Source organism: Plasmodium inui (assembly GCF_000524495.1).
Source record: "Plasmodium inui San Antonio 1 unplaced genomic scaffold supercont1.2, whole genome shotgun sequence".
NCBI lineage: Eukaryota > Apicomplexa > Aconoidasida > Haemosporida > Plasmodiidae > Plasmodium > Plasmodium inui.
In genome coordinates, this window is record NW_008481836.1 from 794,747 (window position 1) to 807,726 (window position 12,980).

The window sequence follows — 12,980 nt, forward strand, 5'->3', positions numbered from 1 at the left end:
TCACGTGGGAATGAGAATTAAGTATTCAAACACAAGAGAGGAAAAAAAAAAAAAAAAAAAAAAGACTTCAATATAACAGAATAAACCTACGAGGTGTCTCACGTAGAGGAAGTAAATTATATGCATAACTCAAAAATAGCCTTTAATTAGTTTTATTTTTTTGCAAATAAATCTACGCAATTTTGTGGCGCACGTCTATACAGGTACTGGGATGCTCCGCGGAACTTCTTTATTTTACAGCGTGGGTTGCCAGCCAACTCGGCGTTTTATCCCTCTAAATTTTGCCGAATTTTTGCAGTGGAAAATTAGGATACGCGCATGGGAAGCATTATACGGACGCGTTATGCGTCTGGTTCTTCTTGACGGGGGGGTCGGGTGCGTAAGAGGGCGACTAAAGGGGGAGGTACATATTTTTGCTCGTCTGTTTCGCCGCTTGGCCGCTTCCCTGTTTATCGGTTCACCGTGCTGTGTACACAGCCCAGACTTACTCGAACAAATCGTCTATGGTGTAAAAAGTGGGCTTTATATTTTCCTCGCACTTCGACTTTTTGTTCTTATGGTATGCGTTTCCATCCCCATGAGAGTGATCATCAAGTGAGTCAATTTCCGAGAGCTTGGCTTTTTTCGTTTTACTGTCTGTGCTTTTGCTACTTGTGTTTTTTTCATTGCCCGAGGGATCCCTTGCACCGTTCTTACCTTTATCATTCCCATTACTGCTACCACTCTGGGTGGCTTTATCTTTATTTATGCCATTCGAAATGGAGGAAGCAGAGTCCTTCCCCTTCTCACCAGAATCTTTGCTTTTGTTCCTGTGATTCGCAGAGGATTCATTAAATTGGTCTATTAAATTTTTCAAGTTATGTTTCTTGTAGTATTCTACATATCTGTAAAAATGTCGATTTTCAAGATGCTCTTTGGGAATATTCAATTCTTTAAAGTTTTGATTTTCAAGAATCATTTTAATATCATCATTTTTGCTTCTACGTAGGGAGTTAAAATATTCTATACATGCCCGGACATCGCTATCTCTTTTTCTTTCCATTTCGAGAAAGCTTATAGTTTTATGAACTTTTTTGACGCTCGAATCATTAACGTTATTAAACATGAGTGTTTTTCTTTTAACATTTCCACTCTCCACAATAGTCCCCAATTTGTAGTTATAATTTTCCGATCTGTGCATGTCATGATTGTTGCTTTCGTGGACTCTGCTGTCTTTGTTCCAAGAACTTCCATGCGTGTTGTTGTGGGAATAGCTGTATTGGTAGTTCTTGTCATACTTGCTGTTATGAAAGCTGCTGTGCTCTCGTGGGTACCCACTACTGGGGTTGCCGATCCTTCCGTTGCTGTGGCTACCGCTAGGATAGTAGTTACCGCTCTCGTTGCTTCCCTTTTTCATGTAGCCCATTTGGCCATAGTTGTTGCTCGAATTTCTCATGTAACCCGTTTGAAACTTATCATTTGAGTAGGGCATATAATTCATACTTGTATTATACCCACTGTTATTTGATTGAGAATATTTTTTTCGATAGTCCTCATTTGAATATTTTCCTTCCGGTGTGTATCCATGTGTTTTTTCTTCACTAAAGAGTTTCTTGTTTGTTCTTTGTCCGTTCGGATCTTCCTCTTTGTCATTCTCCCTAACGTTTTCAAAGCTGACATTGTTCTGCATGGACCCATCTTGGACTTCACTCCGTGCTGCCTCTCCACTGCGACTTTCTTCGCAACTTCCTTCGCAGCTTTCCTCGCAACTTTCTTCGAAACATTCCCTGTCGCTGTCCCCCGAGGAGGGGGCCCTTTCTCTCCTATTTTTTCTGAGTCTTAAGCATTTGAACATGTTCGCGATGGGGCCTCGGTGGTTCTTTTTTTGCTTCCGCTGCGGGCTGTCATGGGCGCCTTGACTTGGGGCGAGATTCGCACTATCGTACTGCGAAAGGTTCACACGGCTGCACAAAAAGCATTGCACGTATGAACAGTCAATGTTCGTCAGGTTCCTGCTATTGCACTGGTAGCAAATCAGAATAAGAACTTTTCGTCCTATGCTGTCGTGGGGCACCAGTGCGTTTACAATATGGCACTTAGGGCAGGTCCTATACACAGCAGTGCTCTCACAGGAAAAAACGGATAAGCATTTATAGCATCTAGCGTTTTTATACGAATTGCCCTCAAAGGAAAATGCCAAGTTCTCTAGCCCCGCAACCGAGTCGACAATACCATCTGGGTTTAGCAGAAAAAAGGTTGTATACTTTTTTTTGTGCGCCCTACTTGAATCGTCTATGCATATGCGCTTTTCTTTTAGGGTGTTAATATCCATATAACGTGTGGAGGGATGTATGTAGAGATGGTAGCAAAAGGGAGGGGATCAAAACACTCGAGGTAATCCTTCCATGCATGTACACGTGTGCATTCAATAGGAACGTGCACAACACCCAGTCATGTGACGAATACACAGCACGTACATACGCGAATGTCCTCACTAAGAATAAGAGCAACGTTGGCGAGCAACCAATTAGTGCAGATTATGTCTCTGTGAGTGCAATCGACATGGAGTTAAAGAAGAAGCTAAACGTTACTTTCCACGCGATCGTAATTTTGCGGAATTTATTTCTTAATAACATATGAGAGTTGCTTTGCGAAGTAATTAAAAGAAATGATTAAATAAAAAAAAAAAAAAAATTACCCATTTACGAAAATGACCATTGTGATAGTAGCACTCGAGAATTGTTCTGAAGCAGATTCACATGAAACCACAAAAGTTGCTTCATAAAAGGTAGGTGCGTCAAGTACTACAACTATTAATTAGAATTGTTGTGCGACATAAAAATTGCGGCTGCCATGTGAGCTTTGCGCACAAGTAGCGATTATAAACGCGTATAGAATAGGTGTGTGTATATACGCATACATGATGTACAGTTGAACGCGTTATATATATCTTATGTTGTACCTGTTCTGCGCCTTTGCCCCCTCTGTGCTGTTCCCTTTCCTCCCCTTTCCAAATTTCTCCTCTGTGTTATGTTACGTTCTTTTTTTTTTCTTTTTCTTCTCCGCCAAATGGTAGTAAGGGGTACCTCCTTGATATAGTTTTCTCATCGCTGTAAATGCGCATGATATGAGTACTGCTCGAGCCAATTTTATCATTCCGTAATGCCATTTTGTTGTGGCCACTTTGCTATTCCCTGGGGGGATGTACAAACACAAAGTGAAAAGTGTATAGCATGAGGAATCCCCATTTGTTCTATTGCACAGCAGAGCAAGTATGGTTACAACAATTTCTTTTTTCTTTTTTTTTTTTGCTCGTGCGTAAACATAGAAAAAAGGAGGATTAATCTAAAAAAAAAAATAAATGTAAATTTTTTACCCCCTCAGTCGTTCTACGTTGTAAAAGAATAATAAACGAAAAGAGCCAAAAGAGACAAAAGAGCCAAAAGAGCCAGATGAACCAAATGAACCAAATGAACCAAAAGAACAAAAAGGAAAAAAAGAAGTTTGTTCTCTCCTCATGTGTATAGGAAAAAAGCCGCCTTCATCGCTAACATGGTATGTGTTTCCCCTTTTGGTAACATTTTTCCCATCTTCGCTCTTTTTCGTGCATCGTCCCGGGGGAGTGACTCTGGATTTTTCGCCTCTGTGTTTTCTGCTCCTTCCGTTGTGCCTCTTCCTTTTTTTGCGGGTCCTCCGTCGTATTCTTACAAGTCCTTCCCTTTTAACCAGCCTTCTTCTTCCTATTTTTTTTTTTTTTTTTGCGTTTCTTTTCTTCTCTTGTTCCCGAAGGGTCACAATTTTTTTTACTTCTTCAATGACCCATTTTTTTGCGTGTCCGCGGAGTTGAAAAGTGGTGGCAGTACACAAAAAACAAAGTGGTAATTTTTTGGTGTTCTTACGACCAATTGTGTATAAGTATACAATTCCAACCTGCGAGAGTGTCTTCAACAAAGCGGAAACGGAAGGAATATTTCTCCTGGCAGGAAACATGAACGATTGAAATATCTACCGTTCGGATTTGGCTAATATTCGCGTGTTGCCTTTTTTACGACTCCATAAAAAGGGTTTATCTTTCGTGTCATCCCAAACTGTTCATGAATGAAGTAGCGCTTAAAAGGGTGACTGCGGACCATGAGCTACAGGAAAAGACGGCCACAAAACAGGCATAAAAAAAGGCACACAGTTTTCGCTTTACAAGAGAGATACACAGTCACACACCATTTATCATTAACCGGAAAGAGCGTCATGTGAATGTTAAACCAAAATAGAATTGTGCGTGACTTCGCAAAGGATGCACAATTTGACGTGCGTTTTTTTTTTTTTTTTTCGCATTCTTATGCCCTCTTCAAAAGCAACAAACACAATCTCTATACACTCATGCATGAAAAAAAAAATGTGAAAAATGATGAACAAATTGGGAAAATTCAAATGGGAAGAAAAAAATTGAAAGAAGGAAAAGAGGGAGAAATTCCCTTAACGAATATTGATACCAAATTTGCGCTTTCCACGCGAAAGAAAAAAAAAAATTGCTTCAACAAACAAAATAGTTACACCCACGTTAACACTTCATGTAGAGTCTCCCTTTTGAAGCAAAAAAATTCAAAATTGTAGGCTCCAATTTGTGGCCTCCAAATTGTAGCATTAATTTGTCCGCAATTTTTTTAAGCCCGTCCCTCCATTTAACAGTTTACGCTCCTACGCAAGTTTTAATTTGTTTGCAATGTTGCATAGGCGATGTGAGCAGAGCTGCTCACGAATGGTTAATCTTATTTGCGTGAATAAACGCATCCCCCCCTTTGAATAACTTAGCAGGTTACTGAATTTCTCCCCCCTGTCACGATAACCGCATCGTGATTGCACAAATAAGTGGCCCCCTCTGCTGCGAAATGTGTATAATTTTGCCGAAGCAAACAAAAAGGGGAGTGTAAAAATAGGGGAAGATACACTTGGAGGTACCACTAAATTTTTCCCCCCCAAGAAAAAAAAAAAAAAGAAACAAGTCAAACAAAGTTGAAAAACCAGTTTGTACACAGAACAAAATAGCATTTAAAAAGACAAGACCCCCCCAAAAAAAAAGAAAAAAATCGTACGTACCACCCCGCCATAATGACTGCTCCCACTTTAAAAGAAGAAGAAGGGGATGACGAGGACGATTTAAGGAAAAAGAAAAATAAGCATTTTTTCTTTTTCACCAAAAGTGAAAAAAATGTGACTACGAAGAAAATGCCCAAAAGTAAAGATGAGGCAGACATCAACTTTTACGAAGAAGAACCATACTTAGATGATAAAGTTAATGATGTGGATTACATCATTTTAATAATCCATGGAATAGGATCCAATGAAGAGATCATCATAAATCAATGTGAAGATCTCAAAAATAGTTTCAAAATTGTAAAAAAAATGTGGTTTTTTGATTATCCTTTTAATATTCATTTCCATATATTCAACTGGAAGAAGTACATAATAGACGCACAGATTCAGTAATGCTTCATAGCAGCGGTGGTATCTATACCCGCACCTTCGTATCCTCAGCTCGTCGACTTTAATCCTATTCATCGGTGTCTCATTCTGCCTGTTTACGTGAAAACGAAACCGAACAGTTGTGCGAGTTGTGGGTGATCCGTTTCTGTTTTTTATTTTTTTTTTTTTTTTTTCTTATTCTCTGCATCATCTGACTTTTTCTCCACATCGCAGCGTCTTCAACCGGATAAACATCAACACCATGGCGGAGACCCGAAAGATCGTGAATCTCTCGGCGGGGGACATCATATGCTTCCTGCACCCAAGATATGGCGATTACATAATGTCAAACCTGTACAATGACATAAACAAGGCACTAGAATCTTTAAAGAGCGTAATTTTTAAAATGAAAAATGGGAAAACATGTGAATTATCCTGTGGTGTCACACTACGAGGGGGTTTTCTCGAGAATAACCCCTGCGCATGGTTCCCACTGCATGATATAACACTACGGTGTAGCAAAGGCGACAGGGATGCCCTCCCGCATACGCGATGACAATACCACTTCGTGTGTATATTCACTCACCCTACGCAGGACCCCAGCGGACGGTTCAAAAATTCTAAGGTCTGCCTGTTAGGCTACTCCCTCGGGAGCGCTATGGCGTACGAAATTTTGCACAATGTCAAAGTAAGAATCAGTGACAGTGACCTAAAGTACCATCTGAAGAGTAAAATCGACTATTTCTTCATGCTGGGAAGCCCCCTAAGTGCGTTACTATCATTGTACAAGCCAGATTACATAAACAAGGGGTTAAGATTAATGGAGGGGATAAAATTTTACAACCTGTTCCATGGGTTTGATCCCGTTGCATTCAGAATAGAGCCACTCATATATCCCAAAATCAAGAACATCCCAGAACCCGTTTTGATAAATTACTGGAGAAATAATGGAGCTAGATACTGGTTTGAGTGGGATAAAAATATGCAGAATGCAAAAATAGCTATTGTCCAGAATTTAAATGATTTTACATCTGCCATCACGAATGGGTTCTACAAATTTATCGGCAAGTCGAAATCGAATGAAGAAGAACAAGGTACGTTGAATAAAAACCTCTCCTACAACAAGTGCGAAAGTAAAGACATAAATATGTTCCTCTCCAAAGTGAAGGAAAACCAAAGAAAAATGGCTTTACAAAAAAGGAAAATGGAAAGAAGAAGCGACAAGTTTAGAGCCGCAAAGGATAAACCACCGTCTTATGCTAGCATGACTGAAGAAGAATACGAAACCAAGGTTTCCCAAAATGGGAACTACTCCAATGGGTTTCACAGTGATGATTATTTATCACCAGATAATTCAAGCTATGTGGACAGCACCAAAAGCATCTGTGCGTCACAAGATTCGAATAGCGAACTTTCTTTTTTTGACCAACATTTTAGTGACAATTCGGGTGAAGACTCACCACGGGGGAAGCCACCGACCGAGGAAGTCACAAAAGAGGGAAATAATACCCTCTCCTCCTACAGTGATGCCGATGCACCACACACGAGGAACAAGCAGGATACAGGAAATTCAAATAAGAAGGGGAAGTCCTCCAATAAAACAGAGGAACTTCCCCTCCGATACGACTATCAACTACAGGAATTCATTATGGAACATTATATTTACCCCCTAGCGGTTGCAAAATCACACTTTAATTATTTCATAATCAAGGACATTTCATTTTTCATACTTAAGGAGCTACTAAACAGGACGGCAACGTTAAGCTATGAGGATTACCTAACTCAAATAGAACAAGAATATAACAACAAATCGCTAAACGAGGAAGATCATGATAAAAAGGAGCTTTACTTAAAAATATCCTTCAAGGCGAGCAAATCGCTTGACGAGTTTCGTAGGTATGAGAAGAATGTACAAGCCATGTCGGATCCGTTTAACATGAAAAATTTTAAAAATCTCATTTGAATATTTCACAAAGTGAGGGTGTGTAGAAGACCCTGGCCTATTTTGCGCGCCGGTTGTCCAATTTATATTCCACCGACTCTACGGAACTTTTCCCCTTTGTGAAGTTATAGTCAGTTCGTCTATACGCACAGCTTTTAGCAGCACATTTGCCTCCACTTTTAATAACTTCCTTACCCCAATAAAAATAGGAAGTTTCTGTCCCGAATAGGAGCTTTTCCATGTTCTTCATTCTAAACGCACGAGCTTGTTCGTCCCCATGAGTAGTTTCCCATGTTGGGGATATTTTTAACCCCGGACGAGGGTACCTCTATGAAGTATTCATAATAGAAAGTTTAACACGTGGGATTTTTCCACTTGGTAACTTTCGGAATGGAAAAAGAAAGAGAAAAGAAAAAATTGTTTTTCCTTTGATCGTTTTACGAGATATGCGGGTGGATATATTATATGCCTTTCGTGGGGGCCCTCCAATCAGGAAGAAATCTCGCCGTTTCTGCGCATCCTCTGTATGTGTAACATAATCAAATTATTTCACCTCGTCAAGTTTTTCCTTTTGCCCATTTGCCAACAAAACAACGTTTTGAAAAATTATAAGCACTTAGCAGCACGGAATTTCCGTTCTGCCAACGGCAAGGGGGGGAGGGGGAATCACATATACATTGCCTCTTTTTTTATTCCGCTGCTTCCAATCAGTATATTGAAAAACTGTCCATTCGTTACGCATGCGAGGAATGTTTAACACGATGCATGCCAAGAGAACAGTTTTTTTTTATTTACCCCCCTTTTTGTAAAAAGCCCCAGCTATGGGGCAAACCTTCGTTCGGCAAAAGTGATAAGCGCGTTTGGCAACTTGATTGTATGTGCCTGTTTGCAATTTCTTTTTTCTCAAATCTGCCATTCGTAAAGGTAAAGTTGTAAGTGACTTTTTTTTCTTTTTTTTTTTTTACCATTTTCAGGGCTCCCCATTGTGCTGCACGCTCCGACTACTTTTTTTTGACAATTCTTTTTAAATTTCCCGTTTGAATACAACAATGTTAGAAGCAAAAATAGAGGCCCGGTAAAAGGGAAGAAAAGAAAAAAACGTATACTACATTTTAAGAATTATCATTCAGAGAGGCGAAAAAAAGGAGATGATTCCTACAGCGATTTTATCCTTTTGAAGGAACAGGGGCTTTTTTCTTCCTCAGTTTTCCGGATTGGTCAAAGTGGCGGAACTGTCCCATTTGCCACATTTTCCCAACTGACCCATTTTCCCTATTTGTCCATCCGCTTCAACCATCTGATGCTACAAGCTTTCCCATTCCGGTCGTCCCCCCATTTAACGCGCCCCCAAAATGCTATCCACAACAATACGAAACAGAATACACAAAATAATCTCGGGCAACAAGCTCATCCTCGAAAATGAAGATAACCAAACGAACCTGAAAAACGTTGTTAATAACTGCACGCTGATAGAGAATTCCTTGCGGAAAGAATTCTTGGAGTACAGACGGCTTCCCAGGAACAAACTAAACGCTCTCATTATCGACGTTTTGAAGAAAACGTTTGAAGGGGATGGTGTCTCCAAGGGGGGAGGTATTTCTTGGAACGGGTTCCAGGGAAGTCGCGGGGCGGGGGAGCAGCACCGTCACCACGGTGAGCCCAATGGGCGCGACCATCACGATCATGACAGCCAAGACGGTGATACGTTGCAGCCGCGCGAGCAAGACGAACCGCCATCCCCCACCAAAGGAAAAAAAAAAAAAGAACAGGATGAACAACTGTCCCAAGATGGAAGTAGAAAAGTCAAGCGTGCCCTACTAAAAATGGGAGACAACAAGAAGAAAAGGGTGAAGGAGGAAAAAAATGCAGACTTCAGCTCAGAAAAGGAGAAGGGGAAGTCCCAAAAGGACAGCGTCAAGGAACAAAGCTACGCAGCATATAATCTCCTGAAGGACGTTAAAAAAAACATCGAAACAGATACCAATTTAGGGAACTATAAAGGAATAAAAAATATCAAAAAAGACATTTATTACAGCATAATTTACCCCCATAAATTTAGGGAGGGTAATTTCAGCACAATTGTTAATATTAGCGGAATCAGTGGGTCAGGAAAAACCACATTATCGTATGCGATAGCCGGAGAATGTGACTGTCCATTTTTTTACCTAAAGCTGCCAGAATATATAAAATATATTTCCAATGATAGTAAAAATAATAAGTTAAAATTAATTTTTGAGCAAATAATAAACGAGTATAATGAGGCTATCCTTTGCATAGACGATATAGATGTGATCCTTTCATCCAAAGATGATTCAACAGATCTGTATCTCTTCACATATCTGCTGAGCCTCTTTGAAAACTCAAATGTTCTCATACTTTTACTAAGTGTTAACAAACCGTATGACAGTGTTCTGTATACAAAAATTAAAAAATTTATCTCCATACCTATCCCTACGTACGAAGATCGAGTGGAAATTCTCGAATTCATGGCGGAAGAGTTTTCCCTCACATTTGATTCGAAATATGCAGCAGCTTTAACATACGGCTTTCATCGGGGACACCTCTACGATATTGCAAACGAGTCGATGAATCTGTGCATATATGACCAAGTGGACGGGGGGGGTTTGGCCGGGATAAGGAGCGAGATGGACGTAGCCTCCACTGAGAGGGACTCCAGTGGGAAGCCCAGATCGGAGGTACTACCTCCGGTGGGTCAGGGCACGCAACTTGCAGCTTCAATCCAGAATAATGACGCCCCTCATCCGAACGGAGAAAACATTTACCAGGTGAACAACTCGGAAGTACGTCCAAATGGGGGTAAACCTCAAGAGGATGACTCGAAAAGGGATGCCGTCACAACGTTTAACTCTCATACAGTTCCCTCGAAGCAGAGGAACGAAACAAACCTGAAGAGGAAGGAGCAGAGCGGAGGAGCTATAACGTACAAAGTGAAAAGACCAAAAATGACCTGCCGAAAAATAAATGACGAGATTATTCACCAAAGTGTAAGAAATATAAAAAAGAAAATGATTACACAGAATATATGTGAAGTGCCAAATATCAACTTGGACAATATTGGCTCCTTAAAAAAAATCAAAAAAGTGTTAGAGACGAAATTCATCTTACCAGTGAAATATGCAAACATTTACAAACATCTAGGGATAAACAAAAGCATGGGAATATTACTTTATGGGCCACCTGGATGTGGAAAAACGATGCTTGCCAAAGCTATAAGTAACGAAATGAAGGCCAATTTTATAGCTATCAAGGGACCCGAAATTTTGAATAAATATGTTGGAGAAAGTGAAAAAAAAGTCAGAGAAATATTTTCCTACGCATCTATTTACAAGCCTTGTCTCATCTTTTTCGACGAAATTGACAGTATTTGCATTAACAGGGCAAACAACAAAGCTGCAGCAGCATCCGATCGAATTGTAAACCAACTGCTCACTGAAATGGATGGACTCTCCCAAAGGGAAAGTGTCTACATCATTGCTACGACGAATAGACCAGATATAATCGACAAGGCATTGCTAAGAAGCGGTAGATTTGATCAACTTATTTACATTTCTTTACCAAAATATCAGGGACGAATTGATATTTTGAGAAAGCTCTCCAGAAATATGCCCCTGGATGCTGATGTAGATTTTCCCAAAATTTCTCGGTTGACCAAGGGTTATAGCGGGGCTGACTTGTACGGAGTTCTGCGAGAAAGTGCTTTCATCGCTCTCCAGGACTGTCGAGATAAAATCGATTTATTGAACTCGGGTTTGTCGAGCGGCGGTGATGCAACACAGCACTCCCGCGAAGAAGGTGGCTTCTGCAGGGATACATCCAATGAGCCCTCCTTTGTGAAACGCGAAAATGGGGACACGGTTACAGATGTTGGAAGTAGCAACTGCACGAAGGGCTCCTTCGATGGAGGCACAAAAATGCCCAGTCAATGTAGCGTGGCAACTATTGATCAAAGCCAAGTAGGGGAATGCACCCAAAAGGGGGCCAACTACGCTAATCCTCATTTGTGTTTCCCACCGCTTAATGTTCCTAATGCGCCCGCATACGATGAGAATAGCGCAGAAGCATGCTCACCAGAACGAAGCAAAAATTTGTTGTGCCCCTCCGACACTGTCGAGGAGGCGTCCAAAATGACTGAGTTAACAAACGAAAGGGGAACCTCCCTAACGGAGAAGACGACCAGTTTGCTTTTCTCCAATCCCGATGGTAGAGCCAATTTATCAGATGAGCCAAACGAACAATCGGAATGGAAACAGAAATGTCTGCTATCCCAGCAAGTTGAATTAAGAAGAAGGAAAAAAATGAGTATCCCACCCAGTCTTGATAACCTTGCCATGGAAAATAATCGGATGTACAAAATTAACAGTTTAGAAAACAAAGACATAAGTGAGAAAGATAAGAATAACTTAATTTATGAGTTCATTCAAAGGAATAAAAACATACTGACAATTAGCCAAAGGCACATCCTGCTGGCGGTTAAGATGGTCCCACGCAGCGTTACCAGTAAGCAGATGAAATATTACAAAGAAATAAGTAAGAAGTTTAAGTGACGATCTGGGCATTACCAAAGAGTGAGGAAGGAATGTTACTTCCTTCTCCATCTCTTGCATTATCGGAAGGATTAATAATGCTCCTCGAAGGAGAGGTACACATTTGTGATCCCCATTTTGTGTCGTTTTTTTTTTTTTTTTCTTCTACCGCAACTTTCGAGCAAATGGGCAATTTGTTTGTTTCTTCCAATATAATTTATTTTTTTAATGTACAATAAAAAGGTGTTGCTTCACACCGGCCATTCGATCCGTCCGCACACTGCGCAATTGAAACCGTAGTTTTTTGCACTTGTTTACACATTTGCGAAGTTTTGCAACTTAATGATGAAGTGAAGTGCTTTTTGTATGACGCTGCCATGCGCGTGCGTTCCCCACAGCGCTGTGTCTTTTATCTCCATCTAAAGGACAAACATTTTAAGCAGATGACGCTGCTCATTCTGTTTTTTCCCGTACAAATTTAATATGCTTTACCCCTTCACGTAAAAAGTGGAAAGAAAAATTTTAACCCCTTTTTTCGTGCTGGTAATTTGTGACCCTCGAAGGATACTTGGCTAAGTTGAACAGAACTTGATGCTTAATGACAACACAAAGGAAAAAGCGTATTTGGAAATACCACCAAATTTTTTTTTTTTATGAAGGGCAAGGCGAATATAACTTTTTGCAAATTGGCTAGCTCAGGGAGTGTACTAAACAAATGTCCTACTTTTTTTCCAAAGAGGAAAAGGATAAAATAAATGTGACATGCGCCCCTTATGAAAGAATCAAACCTGTGTTGCGCAGCTCCGTTCATTTTTAATCCTTTAGGCGGGAAAAAGGAGTGCTCTATTTTGCATTATGAAGATGTGAATAAACAAGAGGTGAAAGAAGTTCCTAATATTAGCCTCGACTTGGAACAAATGGATGCCACAACTTTCGTCCTAGGCATTTCCCGACGTTAATACAGCAGACAAGATCTCTTCGGAAGAAAAAAAAAGAAGGGGGATATAATTAGGGCAGCTCTTTCGCGTTACGCACCCACTGCACTATTTGGATAG

The 12,980-nt window shown here is 40.4% G+C and overlaps 3 protein-coding genes across 3 annotated transcripts; 2 read left to right on the plus strand and 1 right to left on the minus strand.

Annotated features, from left to right (window-relative positions):
- Positions 1–484: 484 nt before the first annotated feature.
- On the minus strand, positions 485–2,311 carry C922_00626 (hypothetical protein; the record flags this gene model as incomplete). The annotated part of the gene is made up of 1 exon (XM_008816239.1): positions 485–2,311. The coding sequence occupies one exon, from the start codon at positions 2,309–2,311 to the stop codon at positions 485–487; it is 1,827 nt and encodes a 608-aa protein (XP_008814461.1).
- Positions 2,312–5,085: 2,774 nt separating this feature from the next.
- Positions 5,086–7,402, plus strand: C922_00627 (hypothetical protein; the record flags this gene model as incomplete). The annotated part of the gene is made up of 3 exons (XM_008816240.1): positions 5,086–5,459; positions 5,674–5,833; positions 6,035–7,402. 3 exons carry the CDS (start codon positions 5,086–5,088, stop codon positions 7,400–7,402), a joined length of 1,902 nt encoding a protein of 633 aa, XP_008814462.1.
- A 1,331-nt stretch (positions 7,403–8,733) lies between these two features.
- On the plus strand, positions 8,734–11,946 carry C922_00628 (hypothetical protein; the record flags this gene model as incomplete). The annotated part of the gene is made up of 1 exon (XM_008816241.1): positions 8,734–11,946. One exon carries the CDS (start codon positions 8,734–8,736, stop codon positions 11,944–11,946), a length of 3,213 nt encoding a protein of 1,070 aa, XP_008814463.1.
- Between the last annotated feature and the right edge of the window lie 1,034 nt (positions 11,947–12,980).